We start from the raw sequence: 21,551 nt of genomic DNA, 5'->3' as shown, positions 1-21,551 counted from the left end.
TAGATGATAAAACAAAGAAAGTAGATAAAAAATGATATGGCTCGGGACATATAAACAGAAATTTCGTTATCCACTCTATCTTGTAACCAGCTGCATTCTTCTGCTTGTGTACACTGGTGCTCTCTTCTTATATGATCAATAAAAATTCCAGTTCCGAATCTTCTAGCAATATTATTGCCAGAGTAAAAGAGATGTGGATATACTGCCAAAGTTGATGACATCCACCGGCTCCTATGACGATCTCTTCAGAAAGGAGATATCAAAATACGATCAAATATGTCAGGAGATTGGAAAAAATGTTGAGGCACAGGAATATTTGTTGCTGCAAATTCAAGTTTGCATTTTTCCATTTATCGGATCCTGATTTGTATCTCTTCAATTGCGCGGCTAATTTGCAAATAATGTATGTTACTATAGCTGTAAGGTCATTAGTTTTCAGGTTGCACTGTCATTGTTTTTTATTATAAGGTTAATGAATCTTGAGATGAATTTGTTTTTTATAAGAGTCTCTTTTAATTTAATTGCAAGTTCTTTGTTGTGACATAGTTATACCATTCTTCCCTTCTTGATTTTCTCATTACAGGCTCAAAGCAATGAGTTTGCTGCAGTCTTCAACATTGAAGATTATAAAGGTAGGCAATATTAGACTTAAATGCTCTGGTTATGGTTCCTTGCTCCTTAAATGAACTTATGAAAATGCAAATTCATGCCTCCTTATTCTGTTCCAGCTCCGTACCCTCCTCCGAACCAGGGTGGCTACTATAGACAATAGTATCATCAAGTTCATGTTCATAAAAATGTTACAGATTTGTATCTTGATCCGGCATTTCTTCGGTTGAATTTAATTATAATCAGGTAAATCTCTACAGTATGGTGTAGGTAGCTGTCCTGTGATTAAGTAAGGCTGCGTGATAAGTTGCAAGTAGCTACACAATTTTTTTTTCCACCCTTACATATTGTGATATTGAGTGGCATATGTAAACAGTTTGAATTTAATTATATGTCATATATATTTTATATTTTAAGTAAATAAATAATCGACTCGTTTGCTCAGCAAAGTCTCGCGATAATTGATATTATTCCATTCCAATTCCTTCCTCATACCTTCCAAGAAAAATCTTGAATTAGATCCCAAGTTGATGATTGAGTGTGAGTTTATGATTGAGTGTGAGTTTATCAATGTGGTTGTGCACAAGGAATCCATTTTATGGAATATGTACGAGGAATCCATTTAATGAAAATTCTTGGATCCTGTGCTTTGGGGGGGGGGTTTAGAGAATTTTTTTGATGACCTAAATTGTGTTAAAGAAAATATCTGTAAAATCTGATCGACCAATCAATTAACAGACCACTGCTCTACCATTGAGCTATTGAGGAATAACGAGAGAATAGATCTCAAAGATTTCATTGTTGTTCTCATCCTATAACCAACATGAACTTATAGTATTTTTGATCACTCCAGAATTTTTTCATAGTGCCCCCTCAATGTCTGATTTCATAGAGAATCACAAAGTGGCTCTATTTCACTAAATTTCATCCATATCTCAATCTCATTCATTTAATATCTCTTTGATGTTATTGACATAACATATGTCGCTTCTAATCTATCTGTATAGATTTTTTTCTATGTATGAAAAAAATTCAAAAATCATCACAGCCGTGGGACGTAGAAATACATCGGTTGGGTAGTGGTTCGTCTTAGAGGGAAGTAGAAATACATCAGGGGAGCGGTTTGTCTTAGAGAGAACCACCCGTGCGAAAGTAGTAATCAAAAACAATTTCAAATTTTTTTTTTGAAAAAGAAGTTACTTTAGATTGTATTTGGTTACAATCATGTCACGAAATTTTTTTAAAAAAAATGTTGCTTTAGATTATATTTGGTTACAAATTGTATAAATATATAATAATTTTTAACTATATCATTTCACGAATATTTTTAAAAGATGACAAAATTATAAAAATATCAAAAGAATATAATGTTCTTGATAAATTCTCAATATTATATATTGTAGGAATACGAGTGAGAATCAAAACTAAATAAAAAGAATTAAATCTAAAACCTGAAGATAAATGTAAAATTATATACGAACAAGAATCATAGCTCAATACTGTTGAAACAAAGAAATTGTTTAAATTAACAAATGACTAACACTTTGGGATCACGTTTTTGATAAACTTATATCACTACACATATATAGATATCATTCAACATAATGAAACATGTTCATTAATTATACATGCAAACCCATATGTATGTTATGATCTATACTTTTGTCATCTTGTGTCTGCGAGGATAACCAAACGAAAGAAAGAAATTATAAGATTCAGATAAAGGGTGACAATATCAAACACGACCTGACCCAACCCAAAACCTGATTTACTAACAGAAACCCGAAAGTGACCCGGAAATCACCTGAAGGACCCGAAATGATCCGAAATTAGAATTTCATTTGTAATAACTTCAATTTTTAGTTTTATTCAATTTTAAGTGATTTTAGCTTGATCCGAAATCGATCCGATTACTGACACGAACACGACTCATTATCTGAAATTGCCACCCCTCGTAAAGAGAGTAACGGCTTACTTACAATAGACAAAAAGAGTCTCATTAGTTGAGTGATCATCCATATAATGACGCTGATAAAGTAACACTGTCCATGCATTTTGCTCGTGTGTTCAGTTACAAATTTTGTCATTTGTTTCATAGCTTACGCTTATTCTCGTAACCAATATTATATAAATTCAGATAACCAATTTCATATGATTTACCACGACACAAGATGGAGAGAAGAGTGACATCTTCTGTCATTTTTCTCCTTGTTAGCCTTTCTGTAACTCCTGCATTCGCACATAATGTTCAGGCAATTTTCATTTTCGGAGATTCGTTATTCGATGCTGGTAATAATCACTACAACAAGAACTGCAGCGCCCAAGCCGATTTTCCACCTTATGGATCGTCTTATTTTCACCATCCTACCGGAAGATTTACTAATGGCAGGACTGTTGCCGACTTCATATGTAAGTCTGTTGATTTATAACTTGAAATAAATTCATACTAGTTTATACTAATGTGTATAAACCAAGCCAAACATACCGGGTAGGCGGGCTCGTAATATTCGACTATGTTGAAGGTCATGTACCAAGATCTTACCCCTAATCTCCCCGGATAAGACTGAAGACTATATACTAATGAGTAACAAAGTTTAATTCTTTTTGTTGTGAAATATGCAGCTCAATATCTTGGAATAGGAATTCAAAAGCCGTTCCTCGAGGCACAACTGGAAGTGGCAAACGGAAGTAGGAAGGAGTATCCATCCAACGGAATCAACTTTGCTAGTGCTGGCAGCGGTCTTTACAGAGCAACAAATCGTGATCTCGTAAGTGAAAAAATTTATTTAAATTAAATGCAAAATGCATATGTATGTTCGGTTCCAAACATACTAATAATAATGGGACCGGGAAAGAAAATTGGGACTTATTTTGGGGTACCTAACGTTACTCTAATCGATATGATCTATCTTTCGTCGATGTTTTAATGGAAGGGGGTGACACCAATTCAAGACCAACTTCAGCAATTCCAGGCTCTGACGGATCAAAACCTCATAGACAGGAAACTGGTGGAACGATCATTGTTCTTTTTTGAATCGGGTTCAAACGATGTCTTCAACTTCTTCCTTCCATTTGATGCTCCAACAGTCACTCCGGATGCTTATGTCAAAGCCATGTTAGCTGAAGTGGAACACTTTGTGGATCAAATTTACAAGCTAGGGGCTCGAAAGATTGCCCTTTTCTCGTTAGGTCCCGTTGGTTGCGTTCCTGCAAGGAGCCTTCTTCCTGGCGCACCTGTCAACCGATGCTTTGGGAAAATGAATCGAATGGCGAAAAATTACAACAGGGGAGTGGAAAATATTGCCAAAAATATATCAAAGAAATATCCTGGATCAGTTGGTGTTTTTGGTTCAGTGTATGGTATTTTCCAGCTATATCGTACCACTCCAAGTAGGCATGGTAAATCTCATTCACCTAGCCATTTTTTTTTTCCACTACTCATATTTATTCACATTTATTAAGGCCAGTGTAAAATTGACCGACTCGCCCGAGTACTTGAAAATTGGAAGCCCCTAGTCGTGTTAGTATCCGGTACTTGAAAATCGGAAGTTTACTGAGTCGAGTCGATTAATACTCAGATACTTGAAAGTCAAAAGTCTATCGAGTCGGTTAGTACTTGGAAATCAGAGTATAATCTGATCAACCGATTTTTATAATCTTGATACATAAGAAGAGAGAGAGGTTTGAATTCATGAATTTGTCCAGAGGCAAGAGCGGGATATAGGGGGTGTTTGTTTCCGGCTTAAAAGCCGGGCTTCTGCTTTATAAGTTAAAAGCACTTATTTTTAGCGTTTGTGTAAAAAATCGAGAAGCACTTATAAAAAGCTAGGAATGCTAGTCTGCTTATTTCTCAAACATTTTAATCACTTATAAGTCTTATCTTGCTTCTAACTTTTACTCCACTTTTTTATTTTAAGCAAGAAGCACGTATTTTAAGGTCACCCAAACGGCCCCTATACTTTGTCGCTAGACTATTCATGAATCCTTTTGTTCTCTTTACTATGTTCCATACTCGGATTTGTTCAAAACGAAGAAAATGTTGAATAAGTTGCTTATAAGCATGGTGAATGCAGGTATCACCAACGTAACAGACGCATGTTGTGGGGATGGAACATTGAGAGGGATGTTGCAATGTGGGCAAGAAGGTTACAAAGTATGTGAGAACCCGAATAAGTACTTATTTTGGGACTATTTCCATCCATCGGAGCATACATATAAACTCATGTCAAAGTCCTTGTGGGCCGATAACAAATACATACACCCCATGAATTTGAAGACTCTGGCCAATCTTACTATTGTATTATGAGCAAATAACACATTTTGAGAGTAATAAATGTGTGTTACTCCCATTATACTAACATTATTATAGTCATTGAATAACTAACATATATATTATTAACGGTTATATTTTTTTTATAAATACACAATTCTCATATTTTATTATTCATAATTTTTATATCTTCACAAAATTTTGTATTTATCTTTTTTACCAAAAAATGAATCCAAATAATCAACACCTTCAGATTTTTAAAATGCGAACCCACGATTTCCATATCCATATCTGAATTTATATTTTCTAAACGCACAAAATTTTAATTTGAATTCTCTAATACCAAATTCTCAATACCAATTTCCACATTCTCAAAATTCTCAATTTGCACATCCTCAAAATTCTCCATACCAGTTTCCATTTCCTTCATTTTCAAATTCACAATTTGAGAACCAACAATCACTTATCAAAGAAGTTACTGTAGATTGTATTTGGTTACAATCGTGTAACAAAATTCTTTTTGAAAAAAAGTTGATTCAGATTATATTTGGTTACAAATTGCATAAATATATAATTATTTTAATTGCAGACACTATTTCCGAAAATATTTTTAAAAGATAACAAAATTATAAAAATATCAAAAGAATATAGTGTTCCTGATAAATTCTCAATCTTATATATTGTAGGAATACGAGTGAGAATCAAAACTAAATAAAAAGAATTAAATCTAAAACCCAAAGGTCAACGCAAAATTATACATGAGTGAGAATCATGTTTTTGATAAACTTATATGACTACATATCAGTTAGTGTGAACTCAAGATTTTGGAGGATGCTATGGAATCTTAAAATTCCATTAAAAGTAAAACACTTCTTATGGCGCGCTTCATCGAATATTTTGCCTACAAAAGTGGTGTTGGAGACTGACTGTCTACTGCTCATCCAAGCAATAAGGTGTTCCTCTGTTAACTTATCGTATTTTGGTGGAGTAGTAGAGGACTGCAAGAAGTTTTCATATGATGTAGGAGATCGGAATGTAATCCTAAATTTTGTTAAACGGTCTGTGAACAAGGTGGCACGAGACATACTAGTTCTTTAGATCGTATTTGGACACAGGGTGACATCAATCCTGAGTTTCAGTTTGTATTGATTGATGATTTGAAGCATTAATGAATTTTCTTTGTTGGCAAAGAAATAATATCAATAAATATGGGTATAAAAATTCTTTCATTAATTTTTTTCGTAATTGCTAAGTAATATTTCAAAATTGATAATTGATGGTAATTATGATAATTATATTTAGGCAATGATTTGTTTCTCTCCTTAGATCTTTGGTGAGATATGAAAAGACCTATAATACTGAGCTCCCTTCTACGGTGTATATTATTGAATTCAATAATTTTCTTGATGCTACTATCCTAAAATAATAAAAATTGTTAGTGCTAAATTTTAATAATAATATTTTAAAAAAGTAGTTCATAATGTAAACTATAAACTAGAGTTTGTATATCAAGCATCTAAATAGAAAGAACAACGGTATTACTTTAACTAATTACTTTATAAAATACATAATATATATATATATATATATATATATATATATTAAAAGAATGAATTTTCAGCAAATCAACAAAAATTCATTAGAACACATAAACATTTATTAAAGCTCCCCATAAAAGTTATGATTTGAATTCTTATGAAATCTATAATAGAACTTTTGAAAAACATTTCAATTCCTGGTCGAACGAACTTTTAACAAACGTGATCGAAAATTTAAATTTTACTAATTTTTTTGACAAAATATTTGTTTTACTTCTGATTTTATTAGGGTTAAATGGCGTTTTGGTCACTCAACTGGTCGGAAACTTGCAATCGGGTCATCCAACTCAAAAAGCTGTCAGTCACCTCATTATACTCTTAAAAATTTTCATTCAGGTCACTGGCCGTTACACTCCGTTAAAAATTTGACGGAAAGCTGACTAAGCGTCGTGACTTGGCATAAATAAATCCACAGTGGCATATATAGTCAGCTGAATTGGCATTTTGGTCACTCAACTGACTACAAACTTGCAATCGGATCATCAAACTCAAAAAACTTTCATTTAGGTCACTTATCCTAATATACGTTAAAATTGAAAAAAGGAAGAATTAAAAGCTATCATGCAACACCTTTTTTCCTCTCTCAAATATTTTGAAACTTATTAATAAATGAAACAAATACACACACATAAAATTAATAGTTTCACCCACAAAAACCCAATCTTTATTTATCTCTTATCGTTTTATATATCTTAAGGCCATTTTGGAAAAACTTCATACTTATAAATCTATTGTCATTTTATAATATCTTTTGGTCACTGTGGAAAAATCCATCAAAAATTTAATGAGTTTTTCCAAAATGACCTCAAGATATATACACCGATAAGAGATAAACAAAAATTAAGTTTTTGTGGGTGAAACTATTGAGTTTATGTGTGTATTTGTTTCATTAATAAGTTTTTAAATTTTCAAAAGAGAAAACAAGGTGCTGCAAACTTTTAATTCTTTTTTTTTTTCAATTTTTAACGGATATTATGATAAGTGACCTAAATGAAAGTTTTTTGAGTTTGATGACCCGATTGCAAGTTTGTAGTCAGTTGAGTGACCAAATTGCCACTTCAGCTGACTGTACATGCCACAGTGGACTTATTTATGTGCCAAGTCATGACGCTTAGTCAGCTTTCCATCAAATATTTAACGGAGTGTAACGGCCAGTGACCTGAATGAAAATTTTTAAGTGTATAATGATGTGACTGACAGCTTTTTGAGTTGGATGACCCAATTGCAAATTTACGGTCAGTTGAGTGACCAAAACGCCATTTAACCCGATTTTATTAACATCTCGAACTGAATTAAACAAACTCGGACAAACATAATCTTGTTTAGAGCATATAATTTGATTTATTTAATTCATTTAGTGCTCAACTTAGATGAGTATTCAGAAATCGAATCAATTAATTAACTAAATAATCTTAAAAAAAAAAATCAAATGTTCAATTAAATGTGATCTACTCATTTTATTTAATATTATTATTGATTATTAATATTGCACAATCATTTTAAATTCTATAAACAGTGTTTATATTATATTTATTAAAATCTGAGAAAGAAGGTGGAAGAGGAGCGAAAAGTTAAAAAAAAGATGGAGAAATATGAATTTTTTATTCATAAATATTGAATAAATAACCTCAAAATAGGTGATGCCTAGCAAATTTGTGGATATGCGTGATACATGATCTAAATGTGAGTTTCTTAGCACATTTAGATAACATATCAAACTTGCTGATTAAATTGTTCGACAAAAAAATGAAAGTGTGAAACAAAAACTAGTATTCACAAATTTTAATAAATATTTATTAATCTTTTTCATAATAACATGAATAAATGTTTCAAACTATAAATTCAGATATTGGACTTTTAAACCCAACTAAACATCATCAGTATGTAGAGGGGTCCTATTACGTCCCTTCTGATTTTCTTAATATTTTGGTTGCGGACTCGGTTAATGGGAAGATTACTGCGCTTCAAAATGGTTCAATTTGGAAATTAGCTGTTACTGATTAGCGGATTCAATTAGATATTTTGACTAGCGGATTGCAATACATGTTTTGACTAGCGGATTGAATTAACGGTTTCTTATAAAACTGTTTGGTAAATAGCTGTTTCATTAGTTTTTTATGGCACATATCAAAACCGTTAACCCAAAAAACTCCTCAAATTAACTTTTTGAAAATTAGCTTTTTGAGGCCAAACCTCTATTTCAATCCACTATCATTAGCAGATTGAAATGGTCAAACCTCTAACTCACCACAAACTTCTAATTTTTTCCCAAACCGCTAACTTCCAAACACGGCCAATATATTCCATACTCGGATTTTCAAAATCAGCAATAAAAAATTCGAGCTCAGTAGCGTTTCCGATAAATATAAGATTGGATAAAGTCTCTCATTCATAAACTAGCTAGCAAGAGAACCTGTCACCAGCTCATCACAAAAAACATTCTTGCCAACGATACACACACATTACACACCTGTACATTTTTTACAACTCTCTCCACATCTGTTACTCCGAACAATAACAACAACAACAATTTTTATTTTTAATTCTTTCATTTTTTATTTCGATTCTTGAGTTTACAATGCCCTGATTAACAAACAATTTCCAGGGATTGTTTGATTCACAGATAATAGCTCCTCGCCGGCGAAAATGCCGACTTCTGATTTGCCGATGAGTCCTCAGTTGGAACAGATCCACACTGAAATTCGCGACAATTTTCGTGTCCTTGCGTATTGCCTCTCTCTCTCTCTCTCTCTCTCTCTCTCTCTCTCTCTCTCCCCCTCTCTCGCTCTCTCTCCCTCCCTCTCTCTCTCTCTCTCTCTCTCTCTCTCTCTCTCTCTCTCTCTCTCGCTCCCTCTCCCTCCCTCTCTATCTCTTGTACATACATATTCGTGTGTCTATATTTTATCAACTCTAGTAGTTATGTTAATTATCGTTTTTGAGAAATGTGGATCTGTGATTATTGTTAGTGAAGTTGAATTTGGTTTTAGAATGAAAGGGTATAAATAACAACCTGGAAATGTGTAATTTTACGAAATTGAAATGTGATTAGTAGAATTTTATGATTCGCGGAAAAATTATGTGAACTGAGGGCGGAGGAGACTGTTAGTTATGAGTGTAGGATCGATAGCATGCTTATGTATTTACACTGGTCGACTGTAGATAATGTAGGTCCAGTGGAATTATGTTGTACGAGTATGAGTATGCGCTTTGTTGGAATTTAGTATGAATATTAATGCCTGACGTGTAGGGTTTTATAGGAGTATTTGTTTGCGGATTATAGTTGACGTAAGCAAAATGATGGTGCTTAAGTGACGGTGGCCCTATATGTCAAATTTTTAAGATATAATGCGCAAAATATCAAAAACAAAGTAAATGGCCGTTAATTTCACAAGAAAACATGATACAGAGGTGTTTACTACAAACACAAGGGCGTGTCACGTTTTCCCCTTCAGTTCCGTTCGACATTTTCATTTTTATTTAAAATGAAAAGGAAAAAAAATGCATCTTCAGAATTTATCAACACATATATACATGTATTATGATGTCGAGTACTCGAGTTACTCGGAAAATGCAGAAGTAGATTACATTTGCTTTTGTATTAGCTGTATATATAGGTAGAGTCACATACGTGCATAAATATAGGGAAGATGAGGAACACAGATCACATAATTGGGAAGGGCTATGCTATGCTAACAGCTAGTACATAGAATTGCAGGTTCAGTTTATTAAACTAAGATGAAACTTGCAGGCTATAGTACCAATTTCATGATCAAGCAAAAACGCGTGATAGTTAGGACCTTTTTATCGCTTAAGGTTGTGTTCTAATTTTCTGCTGCAATTTTTTCCCTTTAGGGTGTCAAGTTGAAATAATTTGGTTTATTTCCATATTATAGTATTCTGTGTGTTCTAAATTTGTACCTCACTACATCTTTCAGTTGTTGCCTTTTCTAAAACTGTACCTCACTATTCCTCTGGTTCTGATGTTTTCATAATTGTGTGATATTTTGAAGAACTAGTTATGTGATATGATGCATGGTTGCTCGTATGTGCTTGGTAATTAACACCCTTGGGGTATGATGTTAAAATAGGGTGTTGAGTTGGATTGTTTTTCACAAAAATAAAAATAAATAAATTTTGATTTGTATATTGTGCGTATACACGCCTTGGTGATGAAGTACTGAGCATTGAGCAGCTGTAAGTCAAATTATATTGATAGAAGGGGTTTGGGTAGGATGAGAGAGCGTTTTATGTACCATAAAAGCAAAACCTACAGCTATATTCGTGTACATACATATTCGTGTGTCTATATTTTATCAACTCTAGTAGTTATGTTAATTATCGTTTTTGAGAAATGTGGATCTGTGATTATTGTTAGTGAAGTTGAATTTGGTTTTAGAATGAAAGGGTATAAATAACAACCTGGAAATGTGTAATTTTACGAAATTGAAATGTGATTAGTAGAATTTTATGATTCGCGGAAAAATTATGTGAACTGAGGGCGGAGGAGACTGTTAGTTATGAGTGTAGGATCGATAGCATGCTTATGTATTTACACTGGTCGACTGTAGATAATGTAGGTCCAGTGGAATTATGTTGTACGAGTATGAGTATGCGCTTTGTTGGAATTTAGTATGAATATTAATGCCTGACGTGTAGGGTTTTATAGGAGTATTTGTTTGCGGATTATAGTTGACGTAAGCAAAATGATGGTGCTTAAGTGACGGTGGCCCTATATGTCAAATTTTTAAGATATAATGCGCAAAATATCAAAAACAAAGTAAATGGCCGTTAATTTCACAAGAAAACATGATACAGAGGTGTTTACTACAAACACAAGGGCGTGTCACGTTTTCCCCTTCAGTTCCGTTCGACATTTTCATTTTTATTTAAAATGAAAAGGAAAAAAAATGCATCTTCAGAATTTATCAACACATATATACATGTATTATGATGTCGAGTACTCGAGTTACTCGGAAAATGCAGAAGTAGATTACATTTGCTTTTGTATTAGCTGTATATATAGGTAGAGTCACATACGTGCATAAATATAGGGAAGATGAGGAACACAGATCACATAATTGGGAAGGGCTATGCTATGCTAACAGCTAGTACATAGAATTGCAGGTTCAGTTTATTAAACTAAGATGAAACTTGCAGGCTATAGTACCAATTTCATGATCAAGCAAAAACGCGTGATAGTTAGGACCTTTTTATCGCTTAAGGTTGTGTTCTAATTTTCTGCTGCAATTTTTTCCCTTTAGGGTGTCAAGTTGAAATAATTTGGTTTATTTCCATATTATAGTATTCTGTGTGTTCTAAATTTGTACCTCACTACATCTTTCAGTTGTTGCCTTTTCTAAAACTGTACCTCACTATTCCTCTGGTTCTGATGTTTTCATAATTGTGTGATATTTTGAAGAACTAGTTATGTGATATGATGCATGGTTGCTCGTATGTGCTTGGTAATTAACACCCTTGGGGTATGATGTTAAAATAGGGTGTTGAGTTGGATTGTTTTTCACAAAAATAAAAATAAATAAATTTTGATTTGTATATTGTGCGTATACACGCCTTGGTGATGAAGTACTGAGCATTGAGCAGCTGTAAGTCAAATTATATTGATAGAAGGGGTTTGGGTAGGATGAGAGAGCGTTTTATGTACCATAAAAGCAAAACCTACAGCTCACAGGTCCATACCCTGTCCAATTTTTGGGTAAAAAGAAAATGCAACTATTTTGATAGGGATGCCTTTTATGTTAAATTAAGACATTCCAGTTTTGCTGTCAGTATAAATGATATTCAATGCTAAGTGATCGTCATATACTGATTCTTCTTTGGGCTTTGCTGAACAATTATATATTCATATAATCACATTTTATTTGATGGGCTTATTGCTATATGAATATTGACTTTTGTCATTTTGTATTGCTAAATTGGTGATGAAGAAATGGCTTCCAGAAGTTGGATAAGATTAAAGACTCCAGTAGGCAAAGCAAGCAGCTGGAAGAACTTACAGGAAAGATGAGAGAATGTAAAAGGTTTGTTCTCTTTTTCTCTTATGTAACAATTATAGTTGTGAGATCTCAATATAAATAAAGGAAATTCTCTTAGAACCATCTAGCAGTATTACCTCGTTCCATACGCCAAAAGATATAAACAGAAATGTTAGTGTAAAAGTGAACACCTTGATTTCGTTATTGGATTATACTTTTACTTTGAAGGAAGTTCGCAGTCGACTATATGTTTTGTGTGCATGTTTGGTCCATGGGTGGCTGTTGAGACTTTTGCTTGTACTGCATCTAATGGATACTTAATATCTCACAGCTATATGCCGTCTGCAGGTTAATTAAAGAGTTTGATCGTGAAATAAAAGATGAGGAGGGTCGAAATGCTCCTGAGGTCAACAAACAACTCAATGATGAAAAACAGTCGATGGTAATTTCCTTTAAACACATTTAATATGCAAGTTGTTTAATAGATTGTCAGATTTGGGTTTTCTAATTTCGTCTTAAAGTGTAATTATCATATTTAGCCTATGTTTGTGTTAAGGGAATAAGTTTGCGATTAGACTATATTCCCTAGAATCTAATCTCTATATGTTCTGTAATAATTTACAGAGGAAAATAGTCCGGGCCTCCGGTGATAAGGGGGATTAAAAATGATCTTTTTGATGGGATTTTATAGTACTTCCTCCAACAAACAAACATCTTGTGTTTAACCTGCAATGGAAATATTTTCTTGAGATGATGATCCTTGGATTATAATCCCTTAAACCACAAATAGCCATAGGGTTTTATATTGTGTTCATTGACTAGGCTCCACAAAAGAGATTTTGTCTGGGAACAATACATTGTAAATAAGTATATATGATGTTGCATGTTGCTAATTGTGTTATGAACAAAGTTTTACCAAATCTGATTCGTGTAAAGGGGATATTGGGTCAATGGAACGGCCTCCAGATGATGTTTCTCTGTGGGTGCTTGATGTTGTATTTCAGAAGCTCAGAAAGAGTGTTTCATATATGCCTTTTGTTGTCTCTGCTACCGTTGAAATATTATTTAACTGGGTTTATTTTAGGTATTATAGTTTGATTAATACGATATGGCTTGCATCGGCCATTTGAAATCTGTTTAAGCATACTTAAAAGCTTAAGACACCTATGCAATTTGTAGCAATTGAAGCTTCTGTCCTGACCTTTTCTGTTTTTGGATTCATGTACGGCTGTAGATCAAGGAGCTGAATTCCTATGTTTCCTTAAGAAAAACGTAAGTCTATCTACTGATTCTTTTTTTTTTTTTTTTTTTTTTAAACGAGTTCATCATCACTCTATGCATGTGAACCAGTAATGTTTGAACCAATATGGTTTTGACATGTACTTATTCTTTCTGCCCCTATCGGAAACTTAATGGAGTGATGAAGTTATAGCATGAAGATCTGGATCCTGGAGATAGATTGTATGTTCTTAGGCATCTACTTAACTGATGGGCATGATATTTGTGCATAATGCCAGTGGCTAGTACTATTCTATTAGTTAGTTAAATGTTATTCTGGTAACTGAAACAAATTTATTTCTAGTCGCCCCAAGTTACAGGGCATTAGTCACTAGTCAGTCGTTGGTTGCAGTCTTGTTTTCATACTAGTCCTGTTAGCTTCCTTATTAAACTGGACTTGCATCCAGATAAATATTAAACTCATTTTGTTTATCATATAGATACATGAGCAGCCTTGGCAATAAGAAAGCTGAACTTTTTGATACCGGAGGTGGTAGTGAACCTACTGCTGAAGACAATGTCCAAATGGCTTCAAGTAAGATCGCTTTCTGAAGCTTCCAGGAGCTTATTGATGCTGTGATCTGGATATTTTAAAGCCTTTAGTTGATTTATAATTTTATATGCACATTTGGTTATAATAGCTAACATAAATGAGCTGTTCTGTAGCGATGTCGAACCAGGAGCTTATTGATGCTGGGAATAAGACAATGGATGAGACAGATCGGGCCATAGAACGGTCAAAACAGGTGGATTGTCAGTTTTTTATATATGTATAGTTACTCTAGTGCTTGGTCTAAACTAAGTATTTGCAGGTTGTTCATGAAACAGTTGAAGTGGGAACACAGACTGCTGCTACGTTGAAGGGGCAAGTGAGTATGCATGAATCACGACTAAGCATCCAAAGCTATGTTTGTTCCCCTATTAAATTGTGGACGAGCCTTAATTCTGTTTTCACTTTTTGCAGACTGATCAAATGGGACGTATTGTTAATGAATTGGATACAATCCAGTTTTCTATCAAGAAGGCCTCACAGCTTGTGAGGGAGATCGGTAGGCAGGTATCTATATATTCTCCCGCGGTAAATTGTATCCTCCTGCTTGTTTTATTCTGCAACCAGCTAACCTACATGTGTTTTCAGGTGGCCACCGACAAATGCATTATGCTTTTTCTATTTTTAGTCGTATGTGGTGTGATCGCTGTAATCATTGTGAAGGTAAATTTTGTAAAATTTCTATCTATTTATAACATCTGTTGACCTTACAAGTATATAATTCTGTGCTGTCAGAACATTTTATTGGTAAGGGCCTCAAGTCTTCTTAAGTTTGGTTGTATCTTGCTACTTGCATTTTGAGTACTTGGGCACGTGTTCTATTATTTACAATATAATATTTGTTTTTTAATTTTTATTTTCATCCTTAAGATTTGTTATAATGATATTTATTTCATGTCATGTGTACTGGTTACTTGTATTTCTGTATATATGAATATATTAATATTGTTTTTGAATGTCTTTTGGTTGATTGTACTTTTATATTAATAAATTGTATTGAATAGAAGTAGTATGTATAATATCACTTAAATTAATATTTTTTTAGCTTTGTGGGTTCCATTCCTTTTTCTATATCAGCCATCCATTCTAACTTTAAAACTCAACACAGATTGTAAATCCCCACAACAAAGACATCAGGGACATTCCAGGATTGGCTCCTCCTGCCCCAACTGCGAGGAGACTATTGTATTTGAAGAGTGGGCAGTATCTAGTATAAATCATTCGCTTCAAAGAGGATGTTCTTTTTTCCGGCCTATTGGTTTTATCAATGCGAGAAGACTGTAGGGATGGGTGCAACTGATGAGTACGCACCTGTCCGGAATTTTTTGATGTTATCCGAGATGAGATGTGAATATCCTGTGTGGATTTTTTATGTAAATCATTGTGAGGTTTGTTTGTACTTATTTTTCCATTGATCTGAAAGCCAAAGTTCTCTTTGTAAACTATCTTAAAGGTGTTGTAATGATAAAGAGACTACACTTGCAGAATTCGTGAATATATCCCCAGCAAAATGTTCTTAGAAATAAAGTGCAGACTTTTATAGATAGCTCACAGTTTTCTAATTTGCTATTTATATTTTGTGTATTCTCTACCAATTATAAGTGGCCTTCTCATCTCATTGAATTTTGATCTGTTTGTACCCTTTCCTGAAGTCATAGATTTAATTTGCTTGTATTAATCTAGTCTTTAATTATTCCTATATGGTGATACATTGTAGGTATATAAACAAGGTTCCTGGTTCCCAGCACCTGCATGTGTATGTTGGGACCTCTTATACAATGTACAATTTTCTGACTGTTAAATTAATATCCAGCAATCAGGACTATAACATTTTTAAACACAGTCAGACGCTTTTTAACCGCTAAACGAGTATTTGCCCGTTGAACGAATTTTTTAACTAGATCACCCAAATGAGTATTTTACGGTACCCATCGAGCAGTCAGAAAGTGCTGAACATGTGCTGGGGACCAGGACCCTATAAACAATAACATCTCCAATGCAAGTGTGAGGTGAAACATGGGTGATGTATATTTGTTGCCAGAGGGAGGAAATGACAAGATTACAATAGTCTAATGTAAAAGAGGTTATGGAAGTAGATGAAGCTGCAGCCTCAGATATAAGCAGGTCTCGCATAATTCTATTTAATCAAAAGTTAGTAAAATTTCTGTTTGTTGCCTATAAAGGAAGAAGATGCTCTAGCATTCTTTATCCAAAAGTAAGTTACACTACACTTCAAAAGTAATTTGAAGTTTTTGCGCCACAAGGGTGTCGAGCAGTGTAGAGCCATCCAGTGCTTAATGTTTGCGAGTAGAATATTCTCTGATGTTAGTCAATTTGTGTGCCATCATAACGATGCATCTCTGCCGTTCAGCTGTGTGCGTCCAAGATGAGACATTCTTAATGAAGAAATTAGAGGTGCCTCTTCATCTACATTCAGATCAGAGACAGAGTTAACTCCTCTGCCAGTTCTTCCATTATCGCCATTGCTGTTATCTGGCGTATATACGTCATACAACTTTTTCTCTAACTTCCATTCCTGAAGCGAAAACCCAAATATATTAACAAGTCTTGATACACAATAGCAGCTCTAAGGTACTACTCATACTTATTACATCGACTTACCTTTGTACTTCTATCTTGAATATCTTCAAGTGAAAGTTGAGATAAGCGGCCATCTCTAACTTTTATGTAGTTGTACATGACTACGCCACACAATGCTGAAGAAAGTAAATATATGAGAATTATTTATGTCAATTAAAAGACTTGCATGATTAATCAAACAAAAAAAATCATATATTCAGTTAAATTGATCAGATTATTTCTACATATAATACGTATATATAGGTAGGCAGTGATTCAAGTGAGAACAGTTTGGTTGTGAGAACAATGAGAACAGAACAATACTCTTTTGCAGTTATTTTATTTTTTTAATGTTGTATTGTTCTGCAACAGAACAATCTGTTCTCAGTGTTCTCACACTAAAACGTGTTCTCCATAGAGCGCGACCCTATATAGGTATATGACTATATATATGCCTTTGTATATAAGTAATAACTGAGCTGTTGATTTGATTTGCCTAATGGATGCCTAGGCCATTTGCTACCATCTTGCCTTTCCTTTACACCTCGACAAGTGTGGTTATGATGATTAATTATTTTGGGATCTTTAATAAATAAACAACATACCTATTGCATAGCCAGTGATGTTCAGTCCACTAATGGTAGACTCCGGAAATATTATGGTTGAAAGGCCAATCAGTATCCAGTCTTTCAAAACACCAGCAACCCGAAAGGTCACTGCTCCAGTTCTACCAATCACTAGGAATATTGAAAAATTTAATGCTAAAGCACAAAATGCGTTAGAGAAAAAGATCCAGTAATTAAACTGAATCTGCGCAACTTCCATTCCAGGCTGCTCCAAGAAGTACCATGGTACAAACAAAAATGCAAAACTGCGAATAAAACAAGTGCACGTTGCATTACTTATCATGAACAGAGAACCTACAGTTGCAAAGACTTCTGTGTAGTGCCTAATTAGTACCTAAAGGCTTATAAGCAACAGGATCATAATAACATAATAGTATTATAAAAAAAAGTTTAATCATGAAAATAGCTCTGGAATATATATGTGCAGGCTTAGCATAACTTCACCATCTACTATAAAGATATATGGTTTAAATTTAACTTTATTAAGCTTTTTTAAGAAAGAATACAACGTACCTGCATGGTGCTATGTAGTATAAGCTGGTAATTGGATTAAGATTTAACCCTTTCTTTTGAAGCAGGACTTGTGTTAAAACTAGCCTCAGAGCTTCTGCGAAGATGCCTGTAACCTGATACGTTGTACCGATTACATTGAAATGGATTTCCCCGTATGAGGAGATGACAACTCCAGCACTAACCAGCATCATGTTCAAGAAAACGTCCCATCTTAATTTATCAGTGCCGGCTAAAACAGCTACAGAAAGTGTTGCAACGGGCACTGTGACATCCAGAATGTAAACATGAGCAATGAAATATATTTGCTCAAGAAAAGAACATGACATTGTCAAATTTCATACTCAAGGCTTTAAGCATCTGAATGAAGGCCACAGATATATGCAAAAAAGCAGTGTTCCCGAACCTGTTGCAAGAAAAGAAAGGCAAGTGGATGTTACTGTTTGCAATTCAGAAATTACATAGAGCTTAATATTAGTGTCTATTCATATACAACACAAGTCCCGGAAATTGTCCTTAGCTTTAGTAATTTTAAATGATCAAGGACATACTAATAAATATGAGATCTTCTTGAAAGAACTTCTTACCACAGACTTGATGCAAAGAAGGCACTTATTGGAACCACACATGTAGCATATCTGTGTCATTAATTAAATGACAAGAAGAATAAGAGTCTTGATACAACACCACAAAAAGGTCATGTCAAAACAAAAAAAAAAAGGCGCATCATACTTACATTTCAAATGTCATATTTACTGGAGACACGACCTGAGAAAATATTCAGAATAAGTACAGAATTATACAAAATCACAGATCGTGTGAACCAAAAAAAACACCATTGTGTAAAATTACAGATCACATGAACAAAAAAAAAACCATACTGTACTCCTTACTCCCATAAGAATGTCAAACAAAAAAAATGCAGACTGGAACTGTTATTGTCAGACAAAAAAGCAGTACCTTAAAAACACGAATCAGAAAGAAAGCAACCGCTCCAGAAAATCCCATATGAATCATAGTTAGTGTTATTGGAAATGGAAAATTGAAATACTTTGGAGAGAGAACCCACTGCAATCAAAATTCATCATAATAAAAGATTGGCTATTGATCTTTATGACAAGTGTTAACACTAACTGTGCAAACGTCACATTAAGTCATCAAATATGCATTAAATTGATTGAACAGGCCAATGCAAATCATTTCAAATACACAGAAGAAGTATTATGATCCACTTTCCAAGTCAATTGTGTAGCTTCTGAATCAGACTTATTACAGATGATCTGGCTTTTTAAAAGAAAAGGTCACCAACCATATCGGGACGTAAGAGCCATGACGCATCAGCTCAATAAGACCAGTTGTTAATAGTAAGATTGACCTTAACACTCTCTCTCTCTCTCGGTCTATTCCTTTCTATTATTCCTTGGAGCATCAGGTATGCGAACAAAATATTCACAAAATAACATCACAAAAAGAAAGAGGCCTGTAGTAACAAAATATATCTCAAATCAAGGTTAAAAAATAAACACACAGCAATCGTCCATCAACAGAGATCCTAATTCTGTATATAATTAATAACTATTGCTGTACTGTTTTTTGTTTACAACTAGTCAATTACTACCAAGTAGAGGTAAACACTGTAGACATTAATCATATTATTATAATATGAAGCTCAAGAATTCTTTTTCATATGTTCAGAACTTTAAATCCAAAACTACAAGAATTCAACTACTGTAATTAGTCAAATAAGAAACGCCATTACAACTGTAAACTGAAGTGCATTACCTTGTTGTACAATATTACTCCAGAAGAGAGCAGAATGTAGATTAGCAGGTACAAATAGGTGAAAAAAATCGACTTGTTGATCATTTATCCTGTTGGTATTTTCAACGAGTTTGTATCATCAACAGTTTCCAAACAATGCTATACGCCCTATACCATCTGAACGAGCTTCTTCAGCTTTCACCATAAACCAGATAAACCAGATACCTGAGTCTGATAACCAGAAAGTCCATGCAATCGAATTAGGAAGAGAGACATACATTTACTAATTCAAATCCCATATAAATTGAATTTAACAGTAAATAAAACAGCCACTGAATGTATAAGCACCCAATATCAAACTCAAAAGGGAAAGTTCATAACAAATAGCAGCTACATTACAAACAGGGATTGCATAATTAACAAGATTCAATTTCATAACAATGCATCAAAGTTACTACTACATTGTAATGAAATTCAAGGTTCACATTGACTTCCATTTCAAGAACAAATCTTTTGCCACACATTACACATCTTATGCATTACTATAAATATATGATTACATTCAAACAAACAAAGTATCAACCTTGAAACCAAACTAATGTTACTAGCATTACCACTTAATCAACTGGATCTATCCAAAACAAAAACCCAAGTACAAGAAACCAACATGGGTTTTCTTGAATCTTGAGTCCTACCACTAGAACAAAAAGTGCATTGTAAACATAACCCATGATTAGTACTATAATCCATCACTAATGAAATGTACTTAAGCAACTTTACCTCCAGATTAATAATGGGTCAAACCCACCTCAAATCTTGACTTAAAAGCACCACTTTAGAGAAAGAATAAAGGTTAAGACAAGGGGTGTGCTCACTTCACATGTACAGATACATCATACATATTGTGTGTGTCTGTGTGTAGAAGTAAGTAACTTGCAAAGTCTAGTACAGATTAGGCGTTAGGCTTAGGCAAAGAAATTAAGCAGAACATGAACAGTAATTAATGTTTGGACAGGAAAAAAACAGCTGTTTAAGACTTTAAATAGAGAGTTTAAGAGGAATAATTGTCTGAAGAGAAGTGTGAAATGTAAGAAAAAAAGTGAGATCATTTTTTCTTATAAGTACTGGATGGCACTGTCATTATTAAATGTGTAAATATACTATTATGGGGACTGGGGTATGTCAGTTTAGGTGGGAATATATTGTATTTTACTATTTTCATATATAGGGATTAATGAGTGATATAAATAGCTATAACTCTGTTTTAGTGTGTTTGTGTTTTTTTTATGTTTTGTCTTTGTTCATCAATTTTTCTTTCTGGTTTTTTCTTCTTCTTTGTGAACAATCTTTGTCTAAATGGTGGAAGGACCGGTGAGTTTGAATCCCATCTAACTTTTATTTAATTTAGGTTGAGAAATTATGAGTTTGTTGAATCCGATCCAACTCTTATTTAATTTAGGTCGATATTATAAGTTTGTTCGTATATATATATATATATATATAGGCTCATGATCAAATAGAAACCACTTTTAAAATAAAAACTAGAAACCAATACAGGTTAGTGATATTGTCAGTACAATTTAGTGATATTCTCTTTAGGATTTAGTGATCAGTGTTGCAGGAATTAGTGAAAACTTGCGGGAACTGCCCAGAATCTCTAATATGTTCCAGATTTTGCTCAGATGCTCCAGATCTATTGACGTTTTCGATTCAGATGGTGGTGACGGTGGTGGAGATGTTGGAGGTGAAAGTGGAGATGGAGGAGGATGATTGTAG

The 21,551-nt window shown here is 33.8% G+C and overlaps 3 protein-coding genes across 3 annotated transcripts; 2 read left to right on the top strand and 1 right to left on the bottom strand.

Annotated features, from left to right (window-relative positions):
* The first annotated feature begins 2,758 nt into the window (after positions 1-2,758).
* LOC108195686 (GDSL esterase/lipase 6) lies at positions 2,759-5,014 on the top strand. Its single transcript, XM_017362664.2, has 4 exons — positions 2,759-3,018; positions 3,232-3,377; positions 3,543-4,008; positions 4,683-5,014. Exons 1-4 carry the CDS (start codon positions 2,781-2,783, stop codon positions 4,913-4,915), a joined length of 1,083 nt encoding a protein of 360 aa, XP_017218153.1. The 5' UTR covers positions 2,759-2,780; the 3' UTR covers positions 4,916-5,014.
* Positions 5,015-8,818: 3,804 nt separating this feature from the next.
* Positions 8,819-15,844, top strand: LOC108193217 (novel plant SNARE 12). Its single transcript, XM_017359788.2, has 10 exons — positions 8,819-9,203; positions 12,423-12,515; positions 12,819-12,912; positions 13,705-13,742; positions 14,189-14,283; positions 14,415-14,494; positions 14,561-14,617; positions 14,713-14,805; positions 14,887-14,961; positions 15,407-15,844. The coding sequence occupies exons 1-10, from the start codon at positions 9,124-9,126 to the stop codon at positions 15,512-15,514; spliced, it is 813 nt and encodes a 270-aa protein (XP_017215277.1). The 5' UTR covers positions 8,819-9,123; the 3' UTR covers positions 15,515-15,844.
* A 459-nt stretch (positions 15,845-16,303) lies between these two features.
* Positions 16,304-20,899, bottom strand: LOC108193902 (probable sugar phosphate/phosphate translocator At3g17430). Its single transcript, XM_017360750.2, has 10 exons — positions 20,556-20,899; positions 19,797-20,006; positions 18,975-19,082; positions 18,751-18,782; positions 18,602-18,652; positions 18,359-18,420; positions 18,018-18,279; positions 17,484-17,749; positions 16,921-17,015; positions 16,304-16,834 (listed from the first exon to the last, which is right to left on the bottom strand). The coding sequence occupies exons 2-10, from the start codon at positions 19,878-19,880 to the stop codon at positions 16,643-16,645; spliced, it is 1,152 nt and encodes a 383-aa protein (XP_017216239.1). The 5' UTR covers positions 19,881-20,006; positions 20,556-20,899; the 3' UTR covers positions 16,304-16,642.
* Positions 20,900-21,551: the final 652 nt, after the last annotated feature.

The sequence above is a fragment of the Daucus carota genome, chromosome 7 (assembly GCF_001625215.2).
Source record: "Daucus carota subsp. sativus chromosome 7, DH1 v3.0, whole genome shotgun sequence".
Taxonomy (NCBI): Eukaryota; Viridiplantae; Streptophyta; class Magnoliopsida; order Apiales; family Apiaceae; genus Daucus; species Daucus carota.
This window is presented reverse-complemented; position numbering and strand designations above follow the sequence as displayed.

Excerpts from the sequence above, each read along its gene's own strand:
- LOC108195686 (XM_017362664.2), top strand. The coding sequence starts at position 2,781 with ATGGAGAGAAGAGTGACATCTTCTGTCATTTTTCTCCTTGTTAGCCTT. Across the intron at positions 3,019-3,231 it reads GACTGTTGCCGACTTCATAT|CTCAATATCTTGGAATAGGA; the intron begins GTAAGTCTGTTG and ends TGAAATATGCAG. Across the intron at positions 4,009-4,682 it reads TACCACTCCAAGTAGGCATG|GTATCACCAACGTAACAGAC; the intron begins GTAAATCTCATT and ends TGGTGAATGCAG.
- LOC108193217 (XM_017359788.2), top strand. The coding sequence starts at position 9,124 with ATGCCGACTTCTGATTTGCCGATGAGTCCTCAGTTGGAACAGATCCAC. Across the intron at positions 12,516-12,818 it reads AAGATGAGAGAATGTAAAAG|GTTAATTAAAGAGTTTGATC; the intron begins GTTTGTTCTCTT and ends TGCCGTCTGCAG. Across the intron at positions 14,495-14,560 it reads CCATAGAACGGTCAAAACAG|GTTGTTCATGAAACAGTTGA; the intron begins GTGGATTGTCAG and ends AAGTATTTGCAG.
- LOC108193902 (XM_017360750.2), bottom strand. The coding sequence starts at position 19,880 with ATGATCAACAAGTCGATTTTTTTCACCTATTTGTACCTGCTAATCTAC. Across the intron at positions 18,421-18,601 it reads TTCTTTGCATCAAGTCTGTG|GTTCGGGAACACTGCTTTTT; the intron begins GTAAGAAGTTCT and ends TTCTTGCAACAG. Across the intron at positions 17,750-18,017 it reads TACTACATAGCACCATGCAG|TTTTGCATTTTTGTTTGTAC; the intron begins GTACGTTGTATT and ends TTTTATTCGCAG.